The 17,592-nt window shown below is 38.2% G+C and overlaps 1 protein-coding gene across 4 annotated transcripts in view; it reads right to left on the reverse strand.

The window, feature by feature from the left end:
• Positions 1 to 17,592, reverse strand: part of plekhm3 (pleckstrin homology domain containing M3) — a 43,430-nt gene that overhangs the window by 7,353 nt on the left and 18,485 nt on the right. For 2 of the 4 annotated variants that reach the window (XM_039682551.2, XM_089133222.1), the window contains exons 4-6: positions 16,436 to 16,581; positions 15,411 to 15,604; positions 7,736 to 7,799 (exon numbers count right to left, since the gene is read on the reverse strand). In XM_039682551.2, the coding sequence (XP_039538485.2) occupies positions 7,736 to 7,799; positions 15,411 to 15,604; positions 16,436 to 16,581 (404 nt within the window). Of the gene's footprint in view, positions 1 to 7,735; positions 7,800 to 7,847; positions 8,563 to 8,826; positions 8,987 to 15,410; positions 15,605 to 16,435; positions 16,582 to 17,592 lie in introns of those variants that run through there. The other 2 variants (XM_039682552.2, XM_089133221.1) reach the window with 2 other exon arrangements.

A 17,592-nucleotide genomic window follows, 5' to 3' on the forward strand; every position in this document is an offset into this window, starting at 1 on the left:
CCAATTAAAGGGCCTGCCAGCATTCTTCAGCCCTTCCACAAGGATGGAGGAGGAGAAGAGGGGACAGTGGAGCAGGAGAGGGTGGGACGGGAAGGCTCGAGGGAAAAGAAAGAATAAAAGGAGGACCACCGCAGTCTCCCACGAAAGACACGCACACACATATGCAGCGTGAGTGGGGAGAATGGGTTGAAAAGGGGAAGGTTTGTGTGGGAACAGTGAAACTAGACTCTACAGCCATGACCAAAGTTACTAGATGATGTGTTTAGTTACTTAAAACATGGTGTGTAGGGTTTACATTTATGCACTGGGCAGAACTTGTATCCAAAGCGACTTTTTATCAGTTCTTGCCTCCCCTTGGAACCCCATAACCGCTAGTGCAAATCTCTAATGTTTGAGCTACAAGGTTTATTGGAAGGTATATTTATACACCGAATACTTTATGATTTTCTGGCGATATAAGATTTAGTAACACAGAAGCATTTTAAATCTATTTGGCAATAATTTTGTTGATCATTGTTGCAGATGGTTCCTCTAACTGAAAGACAAACGACAAAAATAATCCTTTTAAGACATTTCAAAGCAAAAATAACGCAGATGTACATATATAATATAGTATATAAATATTTATAGATAATATTAAACACTTTTTTTAGATTATATTACATAGTCAAAAGGCTTTTCCTTTCACACCTGCCTCATTTAGTCCAGTTGAACCACACTTTTTCAGTTTGTTGTTCCCCTTGGTGGGGTTTGTTTGGGCTGGTGTGAATGCAGCAATCGCACGCGCACCAAAAGCAGACCAAACAAGCGTACGAGATTTCCTCGAAGGAACCTAAACGCCTGAAAAATGCTACAAAGTATAATTTTTTTCGCCCTTGGTCCGGACAAAATCAACCGAACTATAGATGTGAAAGCACCCTTAACGCCAAATCGTGTTCTCAAAATGTAATAATTATCATCATAAATTTTAAATAGCACCTAATATTATCTTATACTTCGAAAAAAAAATAAAGAAAAATAATAAAATCTGTCAGATTAACCCTCTGTGTCAGTGTCGGTCAAAAATAACAGATTTTTTTATTATTATTCCAATGAAATGACTGTACTATATTTTAATTAATTCATCATCTTTTTTATTTAATATTTTTGGGCATTTTATGGTTTTAAATTATATGCATGCAATAGTTATATAATCCATTTATTCACTTTTTTTGAGCATGGACCTGAAAGTTGAATTTCATCTTGAATGCTTTTGAGCACAAACATACGTTTTCTTTCTTTTTAAAGACAACACTTGGTAGACTTGGTAGGAATTTTTTAGATGAAATATATATTTTACAAAACACATTTTACTCTAAAACTATGAGAAAATCAAGGCCATTAATCTAAACAAGCTGTGTTTCAAACTTGAGGTTGATATCTCAAAAAAAATTGCTTTTCAACATTTCATAATTCACTATAAGAAAAAAATCTTTACATTCCACTAAAGCACTGCCCAAGTCAAAAAGACAAAAGGCAGAAAGACCCACATGCAATAAAGTAGTCATTGCCCAATGAACATAAAGGTGAAGCTGTTGGCAGGCTTTCTCGGTTCAGACAACAGGAGAGCCCTTAACCATCCATCCATCAAGTGGCTTCCAGTTCAGAGTCAGGCACTCCTGTTTTTCTCTGCCCGGGCTGACAGAAGCCCAAAACCCTGCCTTTTCCCCTGTGGTGGAGTAATATAGCACGGCATTAAGGAAACGCTGCAAGCCACCAATCAAAGCGGTGTGGTGAGCACACTTGCCGTCCTTTGGTAAAGATGATGGATACTCCCCTTAAACAATGCTGGCAGAGGGAGCAATTAAACATTTCAATAATTTAGCAGGCAAGGTGAGCGAAATGGCGAGTACGCGTACGCCAGCCTTGATGGGGAGGGACTGTGAAGAGCAAGAGGGCTGTTAAAAAGAGTTACTGACAAAGAAGTGAAAGCGTGAATTTATGCATCAACAGCTAGACAAGAACAACTGATTTAAAATTAGTTGCAGTAAGTCATCCTCAAGGGCTCAGGTAAATAGTAATAAGGATGAATAAAACACATCAATACATGTAAATGTATATTAATTTTCGTTAATATACGTTAATAGACTTATACATAATATACACTACAGTACACTACACATTAAATGGATCAAAATTGACATTAAAAGCATTTATAATGTTCCAAATATTTCTATTTAAACATTTAAAGTATTTACTTTAAATGTTACTGAAAAAAAATTGTTTCCACAAACAACACAACTGTTTTCAACATTGATAATAATAATGTTTCTTGAGCAGAAAATCAGCTTATTTTTAGCTAAACATGTATTCAAGCTTGGCGACTCACTAAAACCAGCATCTTTGTAGCTATTTCGGGGGGTGGGGGGGGGGTTGCATGGATGACGTCTGCCAAATCAAGTCCCCCCAAATCCCCCACCTTTTGCTCCTGTCTTGCATTTGCTTTGTTGTCAGTTGCTTAATCCCCTAAAACCACAGTTTAGCGCCTACTTCTTCATCCCCTCCTCAGCCCTGGCCTTAATGTCCTCGTCCGCTCCATTAAACGGCAGAGAAAGGGCTCAGATTAGACAGATAAAGAAAGTGTGAGCTCTGTTTGGATAACACCCTCCCTGCCAAGGCCTCGCAAAACAGGATTACAATTGGCGTGTGTGAGGAAGTGAGAGAGAACTGGCCAGCCAGGGTACAGCCGCGTGAGATGGGCATGAGTGAAACGGCGTGACGATACATCATATGGGTGGACCGTGTACAGTAAACGCATTGGTCATAACAGGCATTGGGCCTGTACCATGATGGTAGTTGAACAAACTCAGGGTTACAGGATTAGTTTCGAGCTGACAAAACCAAACCAATCCAACCAGGCTTTGTTGGTACCATGATTCTGATTATCAACTTCCTCTGTCAACTCAGGCTTTGATCCTGAGTTTAGGAGTGACATCAGTAGCAAACAGCCAATCACATGCTGAGAAAGAGTGAAACTGCAAATCATTTCTCGTGAGAGAAGCAGCACAATCCACTTATTAAATAAAAGTATTAAATATTAAGAATAAAAACAAATTTGCACAGCAAGACGAAAATAGCTGTCTATGAAAGAGGACTTCTAAAAGAAAAACTCTCACTATTGTATATCAGAGCAAGTAAAAGTTTTGAAGTTAGTTTATAGTTGATAAAGCTAAACAACTATGTACATGTGAGTTTAAAAGTTAAATGCTCTCAATACCTTTATCTATTGATTCTAAAGCATATTTATATTACCTTTATTTATTTATTCATTTAAACTCTGTGGTTGGTTAAGTTTATAATAATTACATAAATAATATTTACCGGTAAATACAGACGATTTTGTCTTTAGTAACCTTTAATTTGGAGTAGAAACAGGTGGAACGACATTATCGCATCAGACATGTCACTTTGCTCACAGCTGATTGGCCCAAGTTTGGTTTGCAACCTCTTACCTGGAACATATCCTGCCTTGGACCACGTTAGCCGTGGAGCGCAAGTTACTATGGCGATAAAAAAATGCTAAAAGTCAAACCACTTTCATGGTGCCTAAAACCCAGGTTGGCACAAACTAAACTGAAATATACTTTGGCTAGCCACCAAAACCGGTTGCAGGTGTGATATAGGCCCCAGGTGTGAATAGAAATGGTTTTCCGAAAGCTGATGTTTCTCTTGGTGAGTAAAAACACTCAATTCAGATATGTAACTTCTAAGGACCTGAATGTTATCGCTTGAGCTCAATTAAGAGCATATTGTTGCAGATTGTTGGCAAGACTAATTAGCAAGACTAATTAGCATGTATATAGCACCCTACTTGAGTTCATCTTGGTGCACTTGGTATACTTTTCATAGTCTTTCAGTAAAGATCTCAAACAAGCAGTGGCCAAACAAAGCTGGCTTATTGGCAAGTTTAACGCAAACACAAACGAATATGGTAAATGGGGTCATGTTTAGAAAAAAAAAGATTGGCCAAAACTTAGTGCTAATTGTTAGAATAAAAGAGGAGAACATTCATATTTGGTCTATAGTGTGTTTGGAGTCTTGCTTGAGATCAGCATTCAGTGAACTCAACACGGAGGGCAAGCATTCCAGAGCTGCGGAGGAACCGGCACTAAGTAGAAACACTAAAAGAAAATGGCTCCTTAATAAGGTAAGCCAATTAAGAAGCTGAAAGAGAAAGTAATGTGACGTGAATGGGTAATGCCTCAAATTTGGGCCTTACACAGGCAGTGGGGGAGAGGGTATAAAGGTCTTGTGCTGAATGCGATGAATAAAAAGTACACAAGAAGGGGGACAAAGTACTGACAGTGCAGAGAGTTTTTAAGAACCACAGACAACTGCGCTGCTTCACTTAAAAGATGCCAGTATTGTTGTGAAAAAGAAATCTGGTTCACAATAGCAAAACAATATTCTGAATTTTTAAAGAGAAGCCAATTTTAGGCACTGTTTTAAGACCCACAGACCCAATAACTACTCTGACACAAACAGAGAAAAAGAGAGAGAAAGACTATGGTAAGCATTACTACAACAATTGGTCTTCCTCAAGCCCCTTTTCACACAGAGCATTGATCCCAGAAAACTGCAAGAGTGCCTTCTGTGTAAACGCAAACACGTCTTGAGATTTATCCCAGGATGGGGATCTAGTAACATTGCTGGGATCAGTCCCGGAAGGTGCCCTGTGTGAACAAAAGGCAGGACCAATGCCGTAAGGGGTGTGAAGCTTAGGCCCTGTTTACACGAGAACGCTCGCGGGTGAAAACGTAAAAATATTTTATCGTATGTGCCTTTCGTTTACACGGCGGTGTCGTTTTTGAGGCTTAAAAACGCAAAAAATTTAAACCACCCTCCAGAGTGGAAATCTTAAAAACGCTCCACCGCTGCGTTCCTGTGTAAACGGTAAAAACGCAAAAGTCTGCTTGACAGTGTGAAGGTTGTACGCAGGCGCGTGGACTTTGTGTTGTTTTAGTATGCACTCCTAGCCGCCTGGAGTGCATACTACATTGAATATCACACACTTTTGCGTCACCATTTGCACGTGGATTTCCCACCCAAAACGCTCGTCTAAACGCAGAATAAAAAGTGATAACGAAACGTCACTTTCGCGTTTTCTCTTCAGAATCGTTTCCGTGTAAACATAGCCTTAGATAGTTCGACGACTCTGAGGCCCCGTCCACACTACTGCGTTTTCGTTTAAAAACGGATACCTTTTGCACCTCCCGTCCAGACTAAAACGGAAAAAACAAAGACCTAAAACGGAGAAGTTTGGAAACGCTGCAGCTCCGTTTTGCGTTTTGAATCTCCGGAGGGCGTTTTAGTGTAGACGGGACAAAACGGAGGAGTTTAGAAACGCTGACGCAGAGGCTCACGCTCAGCTCTATGATTGGGTGTCATCAGTCATGACGTGTCCTTCCCTGATTCGTCAGCCACTGTTTACACCGGCACGCGCATGGCTAGTGTTGGTGAATGGTCACGTGATCCGCGTTTTCAGTCGTTTTAATGTGGACGGAGATCAATTCTAATACGAAGACAAAACGCTGCTGTGGACGGAGATCGTATTCGTTTTAATTCTCCGTTTTTAAACGAAAACGCAGTAGTGTGGACGGGGCCTGAGTAAAATAGGCTTTAGGGTTAGGGGTTTAAAGTTACATTTAAAAATCAACCATCAATCAGCTTTGTTTTGAGGAAAAAATTAAAATAAGCAAAAATAAATGAATTAAACCTCATATAACATGTACTAATTATAAAATAAGTTAATAAATAATTAATTTACTATAAATGAATAAATTATGGAAATAAGCAAGCTCTAATTGACATAGTAAAAGACATAAAAAAACAAAAAAGCTAAAGAGGCAGTGTCAGGCAATGGGATATAGGGGAAGAATAGAATGGAATAGAAGCAGAGGCAGGACTGTCACGCTTTGTTTTTCTGCCTGTTGCTTCTGAATGACAGTAATTAGTAGGCTGGGTGGGGGGAACATAGGGTGGAGAGGGACTCCAGCCTCTCACCAGGAGACAGAAGGGAGAGGGGATGTGGGACAGAAGAATAGATGTTCTGAGAGCAACAGAAAAATAAGGGCAAGGGTCATTCCTAAGAAACAGAAGAGTGACAAAAAAAATCAGGCACGATGGCAGGGGTGTGGGGGTATGGGGGGGGGGTGCAGAACGAGGGAAATAGAGAGAAAAAAGGGGAGATGAGGACACTGTTTGCAAACAGCAATTGTTTAATTAACAACAATGGACTAAATATGAAACTTTTTTTTAAAGTAAAACAGTAACCTGCACATTATGATGTTTTAATTAAAGCGTGTAGTTTTCGTTCAATTCACTTTTTTATCTAATATGCAAGAACAAAAAGGTTGATGACAAAATAAACCCAAAACAAGAGCAAATTATTTGCAAGCCAATTTGCAAGCCATTATTTGAAAACACTAAGTGAAAAGCAGAAGGTTAAAGTGTCAGCGACACAGAGCTGCACACAGATCTACAGTAACTTTCTGAATGTCAGGGTTGCAAATGAAAGGGTGTTAAAAACACCCTCGCTCTCACAGCCTCTCAACTTCCACTGCCAGAAGACAATGACCAGACACACGCTGCATGGTGATGATGGGTGCTACAGGTGTGTGTCTGTGAAAGTCTGTTATCAGGATCATACGAGGAGATACGAGTACATACAGTAACCTACATACACACTTATCACTTTTGCCTTTTGAAATATGTATGAATGTCATTGCATTAGTTTGATATAGAATATCAATTATTAAGAAATAATTCACAAGCACAAAGTCAAACATTTAAAAAACATTCCATCGAAATGTTTGGCAATACTTTTTTAAAAATCTTTTTGTAAGAAAACTCTTTTTCTCATACATTTATGTATATTACATTTATGTATGTTTTCCATTTAAATATATTTACATTTTAAATATATTTTAAAATGAGCTGTATTTTCAGCAGTCATTACTCCAATATATAGTGTCACATGACCCTTTAGAAATCATTCGAATATGCTAATTTCTTGTTTCAGATATTGTTTTTTAAAAAATAAATAAAACTGAAATATTTATTTTTCAGTCATGCTGCTTTGTGTTTTTGTGGAGACCGTAATTAATGTCAAATTTATTTGAAAAATAAATATTTTGTAATGACACCTATACAATCACTTTTGGTGAATGTAATGCATCCTTGCAGAATGAAATTAACTTCCGTCCAAAAATATTTTTTACGACAGTGTACACTGTTCAAAACGAAGAGAAAAGGTATTGTTTCTGGATCATATTCATAGTAACAGTGATGAATGTATGTGGTTACAATGCTGAGAATTGCAAAAAAAATTATACACCAGTTGAGGCTATAAATAAAAGGCCCAGAGAGGTGAATTAGTCCCGAGAAAACACCTGGCATATTTTGGTTGCCAATTCATTTCCATTTTGATTGACATTTTCTAGTGCGCTGACATTCAATTTTAACTGTGCCCAAATACTTCTTGGAGCAATTGTTGTGTGTTGACAAGAGATTAAAATTTTCAAGAATCTACACATCTGCAAGTTTGTTCGTGCTGCTGTGCGCTCTCAGCTTAGTTGGCTACACACATTTTACAGTATTTCACTACATGGCGAAACTTCATAGATTATTTGGTAGATTACAAAACAATAATGAAAATGATAAAAAAAGGAAGGGTTAAGACAGGGAAGAAACTCACCTGCTGCAGGTCTGCCAATGAGTAGAGGTGCACATGCTGTAACAGGTATTCTCTTGGAAAGATCCTGCAAAAAAAAAACAAAAAAAAAAAAAACATGAAATAGCATAAAAACCACATAAATATTACCTCAAGTCATAACTGAGCCTGATCATAGCTGTAGAAAAATAACTACAATAGTAATTCAGTAGTTCAGTTCAGTTCAATAATACTTTAATAATCCCCAAGGGGAAATTCTTTGTCACAATTGCCCACATATATAATAAACAACAATAAATAATTATAAAAACATTTCCGTTATATGGATATGTTATAATAAACATATTCATTAAATCTAATGTTCCAATGAACAATGAAATAAATAACAATGAGAATATTACACATTAATTTAAAACAGATCATATTTGTTGCACAGCAACCAAAATATTAACAATTTAAAAAAAAAAATAGCTAATAGCTATTATAGCTACCACACATATACAGTACATACAAATCTATTTCAGGGGGGATCGCTAGTTTCCCGCCTTTCCGCCTTAGTATCCATGACAACATGGGTCCAAATTGCTTGGAAATAGGGGTTAATTCAATTGAATTAGAAAAAGGCTGTAAAATAGGCATTTAAAAGCACTATCCCTTATTATGGGTGAAGTGGGGCGGCTCAGTCTCTCTCTCTCCATCTGGCTGGCTATTATGGCCCTCTTCACCTCTCTCCTCCCATGAGCCAACACTCGCTCTTTTCCTCTCTCATTCACCCACGCCTGCTCACATTACAAACTCAAGGGCCCACAGAATTATCCAGAAAAGAGGGGAAGGGAAAAGCAACAGGCACACTGTGAAAAAAAAAAAAAAACGATTTGTGGTTGCGAGAAGGAAATGAAACGAAAAACTGTTATTGATCCCATCTTTTACTAACTAGTCAGTCAATAACATCCACTGACAACTGACCCAACAGAACAGGCGATTCAGTCTAATGAAATGTTAATGTTCCTCATTGGAGATGCATAAAACAATTCATTCAGACGCAAAGCAACTGGTGTAGCCACACTATAGCGGGCTGTTGCTGTCTTTTTTTTTTACCACAAAAGGCTGGAAAATTGGATCTATTAGGTACTTTGGCACTGGAAACCAGTGCATCTTTACTCCTGCCCACTAATAGTTCTTCCACTCCGCTTCCTCAGTGGCTTGGTTCCGTCATTAGCAGCCCGTCAGGCAGATGTTGGGAATTAGAGGCAGCCTTGCAGACCACAAACACAGCTAGAGACAGGAGAGAGGGAATTTATGGCATTAAGGCATGGGAGGAAAGCATGCTGGGTAGTTTTGAGCTATAACGGGGCATTTATGAGTGAATTTAGCCATTATATTATGTAGTGTCGCACAGGATCTAAAAACAGGCCTATGTTGCACAGATGCACGTGTGTTTTGAGATTCGCTGGGCATCTCAGTCTTCAGCTTTAGGGATTGTGGTGAACCTCCATTTGTTTCATTCGCAGCCATAATCTCATTGCTGGCTGAAGAGAAGCATGGCGGTTCTCCAGACAGCCCTATTCACAGCTCATCCCTCAGACCTCATTAGGCCAAGCAATCATTACAGCACTAATCTTAGTCTAAACTGAGGCGTTGAGGCAGGGGGTGGGATGTTTACTAAGATGAGGATGAAATCTCTTTTCAATTGTTTATGGAAGGCTCAAGGGTCAACAGACTAGAGTTGCAGCAGGTGTCATTAGTACAAATAGAGCTGATGACAGCAGCTTTGTTTTGAGTTTGATGTATGACACGTCAAAAACGATACTTTATCAAGAGTTGTGAATGCGTTGTAAGAAATAGATGCATTAAAACTTTAAAGAGAAAGAGTTTAATTGTGCTGTCTTTTTGGACATGTACTGTTCTCAGAGAATTTGTAAATGTTCTTTAAACTCGTTAATGAAAAAGAATGATGCACGATGAAAATAAAAAACTAGCTGGCCTCTGTTAGACACAAACAGTGTAGTTTGACTGTTCAACAAATTACATTAAGTCTTTTTTTAGTAAATTAAAATTATGCAAACCCAGCAAACACCAGTTCAGTCTAACTGATTCCAACACAAATGACTCTCAAAATCAAATCAAATAGAGCATGTTTGACTCCCAAACAAATGACTTCGTCCAAACCATTTCGTTTTAGTGAATTAAAAACAAAATAAAACATGCACGAGTTGTTTTTTTTTAGTGAATTAAAACATACGGCGGAATGCCTCTAAAAGACTTTTTTTTTTTAAATGTAATTATTATCCAAATGATCTCATAATTTTGCAATGGACTTTATTTTTTACTAAAAAGTCATAATGGAACCATTGAGGAAGTGGAATCGACAAGAAGAATCCTAAAGCAGAATTTGTATATTTTGATGATAAAGATTTTTCCACTGAAGTGTTCACAGATCACCCTTGACAGATTTGCGGCCTTAGAGAGGTACGAACGCCTAATAAAGGGTCTGGAAACCACAGAGCTCAAAGCTTTACATAGCCACAAATCTGTGCAACAAGTGAGGTATTACTGAACACCTTAGGAAGGCTGACAAAGAAAAGATATTGCATTGACAAGATTCCATGTTCTAATGCGCTATCTTCTGTATGACAAGATGAAATCCTAACTTAATCCCTACGGATGTGTTACACTGATTCGCCTGCCTTTGTCAAGCTTGTTCAAGTCAGGACAGTGTGTGAAAAGAGACCTGAGTCTCTCAGTGTGCTCATTTTACCTCCGGTCATGGTGACAGTCTATTTTCTGCTTTCTATATCCTCCAGTATAAATTCATCTCTGCTCATGGCAGGGTTTCATGTTTGAATCTTCATGTCTGAATCATTTCTTAGGGCAAAACCATTCAAGTGTTTGCAGTGCTGGTAACCAGACGATATGACTTGTCAAACAAAAGACAACCAAATCAAGCCACCGGAATCAGAGGGTGGCAAGCATATTATAAGCAAGAGGCTATATGTCGATTTTGCTGTTTTCCTTCAAAATGTCTATGTATAGATATGGATAGATATATATTGGCAGAGGAACAGTGATTATGTGGATATGAAGCAACCTGTGATTGGTCAAAAAAAGTAGATGAAGAAGAAAAGTCAGCATGCACCATACTTCAGTAAAGAGGCGTCTTGTAGTTGATATTTAGACAATTGTGTTAATATTACTACCAAGTGGAAAGACAGCATTCCATGGAATAAAATGATAAAAGTTCGAAACAACATAAGGAACTTCCATGTTTCAAGTTAAGAATTGTAGTTCTTTAATGGTTCCATTAATTGTTTTAGAACTTTTGAGCAAGAAATGTTAAAGGGGTCATGAACTGGCTTTTTAAATTTTATTACATTGTTGTCTGAGGTTAACTTATGATGTTCGCTTGGTTTTTGTACCCAAGTTTTGATCCTGTCTCAAAAAATCCTCGGTTTTTATGGGCGTCTTGCACTGAAAACTTGGAAGTAAACACCCACTGCTGTGAGTGGATAACAGTTTTGCATATTATAATGAGTTTCAACTCACCCGTCGATGCACTTGGGTTCAATTTTTTGAAAACGTCCAATGATCTAAAATGGCAACCGGAATGATTCGCTCATGAATGGTCGAACCAGATTCCGTGTGTTGCACCATTCCTGTCAGCACCATTCGTTAATCTTAATCGGTCTGCAAATCCAGTCGTTTACAAAACAATCCTCAGTGAAATGAAGCGAACAGACGGTTTTAACCCTCATCAGTTGGAACGTCATGATAAATAAAGTTTATCCATGCATTCCAATTGGAATCCAGAGGAAGCTTATTCAGCGGTCTTCTTCCACAACCAGGCACTGCATAATATTTTGTATTGCTCAGTTGCTGGATCCGGTTTGTCATCACGAGGTAGGCCTATGATGTTTAGCTATGCGTATAATGTGCGAATCGGTGGGCGGGGCTAAACCGGCCGTGTTGAAGTAGGCGTTGATCTTGTTCTGCGGGGGTGGTGTTTTATCCTCTTTGATGTCATAGTTCCCCACTTTGAAAAACAAGTCGTTTGCTGAGCCTGGTTTCAATAAAAGCTTCTATTGGACTAACAAGGACTCTTCAGCTCTGAAACTTACAGGATATTCTTATAATAAGCTGACCTCTTAGATGTCAAAAGCTCAAGGAAAATTTGATTTCTCAGTTCATCGCACCTTTAAGAAAAATGAAATATGACTAATGAAAAATGATGAGAATTTTTATAATATATCATTTTTTAAAGGTGGCATAAACGCAATTCATTAATTCGCCTTGTAAAAGACATTAGACAACAGCGTCAAACAAAACGCACTACACTGCCGTTCAAAAGTTTATATTTTTACATGCTGTTCTTTTGAACTTTCGGTTCAAAGAATCCTGAAAAATAATGAATCACAGTTTCCTCTAATATTAAGCATCACACCTGTTTTCAACGTTTTGTATGTTTCACACTGTGGATCCAGTAACAGTGCTCCTGAATAGTAGAGCAAATCAAAACTGGTTCTTATTCCCAAGCCAAGACACGAGGGAGAACTATTGAAAGGTAAAGACTAAGGTAGTAAGCGTGTATGTGGATGTCCTGCAGTTCAATGAGGTGCATTAGGTGTGGACAGTGACAGCTCTCCCCCTTCTCTCAATGGCTTAGTGTAAACACTTGTGGGCCTCTTCACAACCGCTGATGAGCGTCCGGGCTGGGCGATGAATGGCAAAGGTAATATTTTAGTGCCACCGCCCTCATCAATCCTACACTGTTTGGAAAAGCGAAGCATTAGCCTGATGTCTGCTAATAGCCTGGCCATAAACACTAGCCCTCTAGCGCTGCCTCCTGCTGGGGTCACCACCGCTACACCCCGTAAACACAGCGGCCAGATAAAGTCACCGCTCGGTAGGCAGCTGGGACCGCTCCAAGAAGATGAACCTCGCAGAGAATATTCAGTTCAAGCTGAGGTTCCCTTTTGCAAGAGCCCTCACGTCTGCACTTCAAACGGCCATCCTGTTTCTACGTCACCATGGAGTTCAAAGGAGCGAATACATAGGAAAGGGTACTGGCCCATTCAATAATTCAGTGATTCAAAACAACAAACAGTGTTCTGAACATGTAGCTAAGAGTGCATTAGCAACAGCATTAAGTCAATACTTGATTTCAATAGGGAAAAGAATGAATAAGATGGAAATTAGTTTACCACAAAGGCAGTGTCTATCTGAGGATATGTTTCATGGTCACTAGAAGAAATAAACTGCAGGTTACTCTTAAAGGGATAGTTCACACAAAAATAAAGCTTTGGTGATCATTTGCACGCCGTGAAGTTATAAAGTTCCTTTGACTATCTTCTGTGGAACGCAAAAGATGATATTTTGAAGAATGTCTCAGCGTTTCATGCATAATATTTAATAATAAAACTTATGGTGCAGGCTTAGAAGAACCACACTAAAGTAAAAATTTACAGTAGATTTTTGGGTGAAACATCTAAACTCTAAATCTAACCACTTAACCTTAATTTCAGTAAACAGTTATCTTTTTCTGATGATTAATTGTTAGTATAAAAGGAGCTGAGCCATTTGTTGGGGAAACTCTGGTGGTAGCTTTCCATTGTGTGATATTTCATCACAGAGCTGTACATGCTTTCGTCTCCAATGGTGTGAATGTTTAAGGCCTTTTAGCGCAATCTCATGGTCTCCACATTGACCCTGGTTAGAGCACAAAGCATTCATCATCTAGACAAGCCTTTTAGTGCTGAAACTTTTGCATAAACACAGCTCCTTCACATTCCTGCTGAACATGGACCTTAGAAATCCACAAAGGAAACTGCTTATTCCGAAAAACCCAAATGCATTCCTTGAAATAGCATTACAAATTCATACTTTGTCAGTGCTACACGCTAAATACACGTCTATACGATTAATCTCTTCTCTTTGTACACATTTGCAGGCTAACAAACCAGATGCTATACCAGCGGCAGTCAACCACTATTTTATGTGCCTTGAAGACTCTACAAATATTTATCACAGTAATGTAGCCTAAATCAAATGATTCATGAAGATGCTATCATGAAAAAAGTAGCTATTACAAGTAGGTGTTTATTATTCAGGATAATGTCCTGTTGGAAACAAAATACATTCTTCCACAATATATATTTACTTTTAGTCCTATCTTACAAATCTGGAAACAGAGAGGAAAAGCTCAGTGTGTATCCCTGCTAGGCTAAATCAAACAATGTTATCAGAATCACAGGACAACTACAACCAGGGAATATTTATACACTCATGTACTGATATCAATGAGGTATTTATGAACTCAATCTTATCTTACTGACTTTATAAGTCCACCAACTGTTTTGATGTCACTAACAACAATATAATCTATTGTGTTGGTTCTTAACAAGAAAAAAACACCATATAGGCATAGATGAAACAACCGATCACTTCTACAGTCTCCAAATTGTGAGTTTTACGCTTGCTCCAAGGTTATGTGTTTTATCTATAATTAGCCTTTGCATATTTTATTTCATTTGCATATGATTCGAGTTATTGCAACACCTTTTCAATAGGTGAGAACCCATTTGAGGTCAGTGTCACAGGAGCATAAACATTCATAGATCACTGAACCTGTCATTTTTTAAGCAGAAGTTGTGCCATTAAACTCTCACCTTGACACTTTCCCAGACGACCAACAAGAAAACATTTATTTAAAAACTGAAGCAAATTACGGTTTGATTAAAGGAAACTAAGAAACGCAACTACAGTTGTGGTCAACCGATCTCAACAAGGCCAAACAAAAAATAAAATAAACAAGCTTATTATATATTTTAGGAAGTTTATTTATACAGCAAATTTCATACACAGTGGTAATTCAAAGTGCTTTACAATTTTTTGAATTAAAAATATCATAAGAATTACAAAACTTAAGAAATAAGCTAAATTTATTAAAAACAAAATAAAAGTTTACTTAAAAAAGTTTTTAAAATAAATATGTAATATTTATAATGCATTTAATTTCAGCAAATTTTAGCACATGACTTATTGAATTGTGTGAAATCAATAGTCACATTGGCAACTGAAACATCCTAGTTGTTTGATCACTATATAGACCATTTCACAAGATGTAAACAGCACTGGTCCAGAAGCACTTCCTGTTTCAGTTTGTAACGGTTTTCTTTATTTCACATGTAAAGAAAACATCTTAAAGATGTTTGTTTAACTTTTTGATTCAGTTTTCAATGTTCTGTTGGTTGTATTTTATCCCAGCTTTTTTGTAGTGTTAAAAAACTGAAACAGGAAGTGCTTCTGGACCAGTGTTGTTTACATCTTTTGAAATGGTCTATACGCTCTTAAAAATAAAGATTTATTGACATTGATGGTTCCATAAACAACCTTTAACATAACATTGCACAAAAGGTTCTTTAGAATGGAAAAGATTATTTGATTCTCAAAATGTTCTTCACACTTAGAAAATCTGCTTTACTGTTCACTGAAAGGTTCTTTGGGGAACTAAAAATTGCTTTATATCATCGCTACATAAACCCCCTTTTGTGTAGCAATTGGCATTTTCAATAATCTGCTGTTTATTAACAAAAGAAGGTCCATGACACATGTGCCTTATCAAAATCTACCATTTTGTCATTTTTAATCTGTTTTACTCTAACTTTCCCTATCTTTCCTCTTGCTGCTATCTGGCATAGCTCACCTGCGGCGGAGGTCTTCTGCCACTGTGGCCCGGCAGCTGAAGAGGTAGGCCCTGAGAGACTGGAGCTGCTGTCTCAGTTTGAGAATGGCCGCCAGCGCCTCGCAATGCTCATACAGACACGGGTTCAACTGCTGGACGTCTAACAATGGCTCCTCATAAACAAACTCCAGAAACTCCTTCGCTTGTTTCGAGACCTGAACCACAATGTTAACAATGTTGTTACTTGTAATCCCTTTTAGCTTTTGTTAGATGTCTTGAGTCTTGAGCTGATTTCTAAACTCAAATGCACCAAGGAAACAAATAGACTTATTAACAATATCAAAGGGTTAGTTCACCCAAAAACAGAAATTATGTCATTAATGACTCACTCTCATGTCGTTCAAAGCCCGTAAGACCTCCGCTCATCTTCGGAACAGTTTGAGATATTTTAGATTTAGTCAGTGAGTTTTCTGTCCCTCCATTGAAAATGTATGTACGGCATACTGTCCTTATCCAGAAAGGCAATAAAGACATCATCAAAGTAGTCCATGTGACACCAGTGGGTTAGTTCAAATATTTTGAAGCATCGAAAATACATTTTGGTACAAAAATAACAAAAACTACGACTTCATTCAGCATTATACTGTCTTCCGGTTCTGCTGTTGATGTGTTATCAGCAGTGTTGTGTGTAAAAAAAATAAATACTGCTATATTTGCTTCTTATTCATTAAATTCAGGCAATTGGTTGATAAAAAATGGATTCAAATTAAGATACAATTTACACAAAATGAAATTCACTTTAAAGAAAGGTGCAGTGTGGGATTTTTAACAACATCTAGCTGTTCGGTTACGAGTTTGCACTAAGGGCTCAGCCCACTGCTCACCCCGAAATATCCCTGAAATATCTTAAACGGTGTTCCGAAGATGAACGGAGGTCTTACAGGCTTGGAACGACATGAGGGCGAGTCATTAATAACATAAGTTTCATTTCTGGGTGAACTAACCCTTTAAAGATATGGATTGGGTAAATAGGTATGTACACATACCTTGTGTTTATTAGTGTCCCAATTGTGCAGTAGACGAGCAGGTATGAGGAAGAGGTTGTCCTGGTGGCAACTTGGGCAGTAGTACCAGCCACTGTAAGAGCAAACTTTAGCTTTGCCCCGTGACAAACCCACTGGCCTCTGACACCCTGAATGGAAAAACAAAGCAACAATAAAAAGGAGGAACTTCAAACAACACACAAATCAAACCTGGGACAGGAGATATCAAGTCTGGGTTAATGACAATGTTAATGACTACCTAATCTACTGATGAGGGCACGACCCTGTTAAAATCTGACAATCATTAGTGGAAGGTGATCAATCTGTTTGGGTAATGTGCTGCTGATAGGTCAAGGTTTACGACATAACCCTGGTTAAACAAAGATAATCCAGAAATGTAAAGTCACTGATTAAAAAACAAAACTAAAAATGTGCTTTTACCCGTCCAGACACAACAGAAAGAATCCAAATGCTTCTTAGTTGTGAACAGGCACAAATACTGAGCACATTTAATGCGAGATATCACCTGAAAGTACTTTGCTTCGTCTTTTAAAAGTTTGTTCAAGTTTTCTTCAAACAGTCAGGCGGCACTCTACCAAAGGGCTTATCCCGAAGGAACCAAAACAGGTGATTGTGAACACGGCAGGTGTCCCTTATCCTAGCCATCTTGGAGAACCAGAGCCGGGACAGCGTGGACGTTCAAAGAATAAAAAAAGAGAATGAAAGGAACAGGCACAGGCGGATATGGACATTTACAATCTTTTCAGCGGAGCGTAACGCCAGCTATACACTTCATAGGGAGAAGAAATGTGGACAAGATGGGAGGTAGGATAGAAGGACAAAAACAAGTCAGAAAACACAGTCTCTAAAAGGGGGAGACAGAATGTTATCACTGCAAATATCTGTGGAGGGAGACACTGATTACGGTTTACAGGCAATGCTGTAGGTCTATTTTGGAAGCATTGTTATCCGGCTGGAAAGGGCCAAGCCGAAAACAGTGATGAAGTACGTGCATCTCTGACTGTAAGCAGAATTACATCATTACCACCAGATTCAAAAGAGTCAGTTCACTCATAAATGGCCATTCTGTTATCATTTACTCAGCCTCTTGTCATTCCAGACCTGTAATAGGTCCTTTCCTCGGTGGAGCTCAAAAGACG

The sequence above is a fragment of the Pimephales promelas genome, chromosome 7 (assembly GCF_988280905.1).
Source record: "Pimephales promelas chromosome 7, fPimPro1.hap1.1, whole genome shotgun sequence".
Taxonomy (NCBI): domain Eukaryota; kingdom Metazoa; phylum Chordata; class Actinopteri; order Cypriniformes; family Leuciscidae; genus Pimephales; species Pimephales promelas.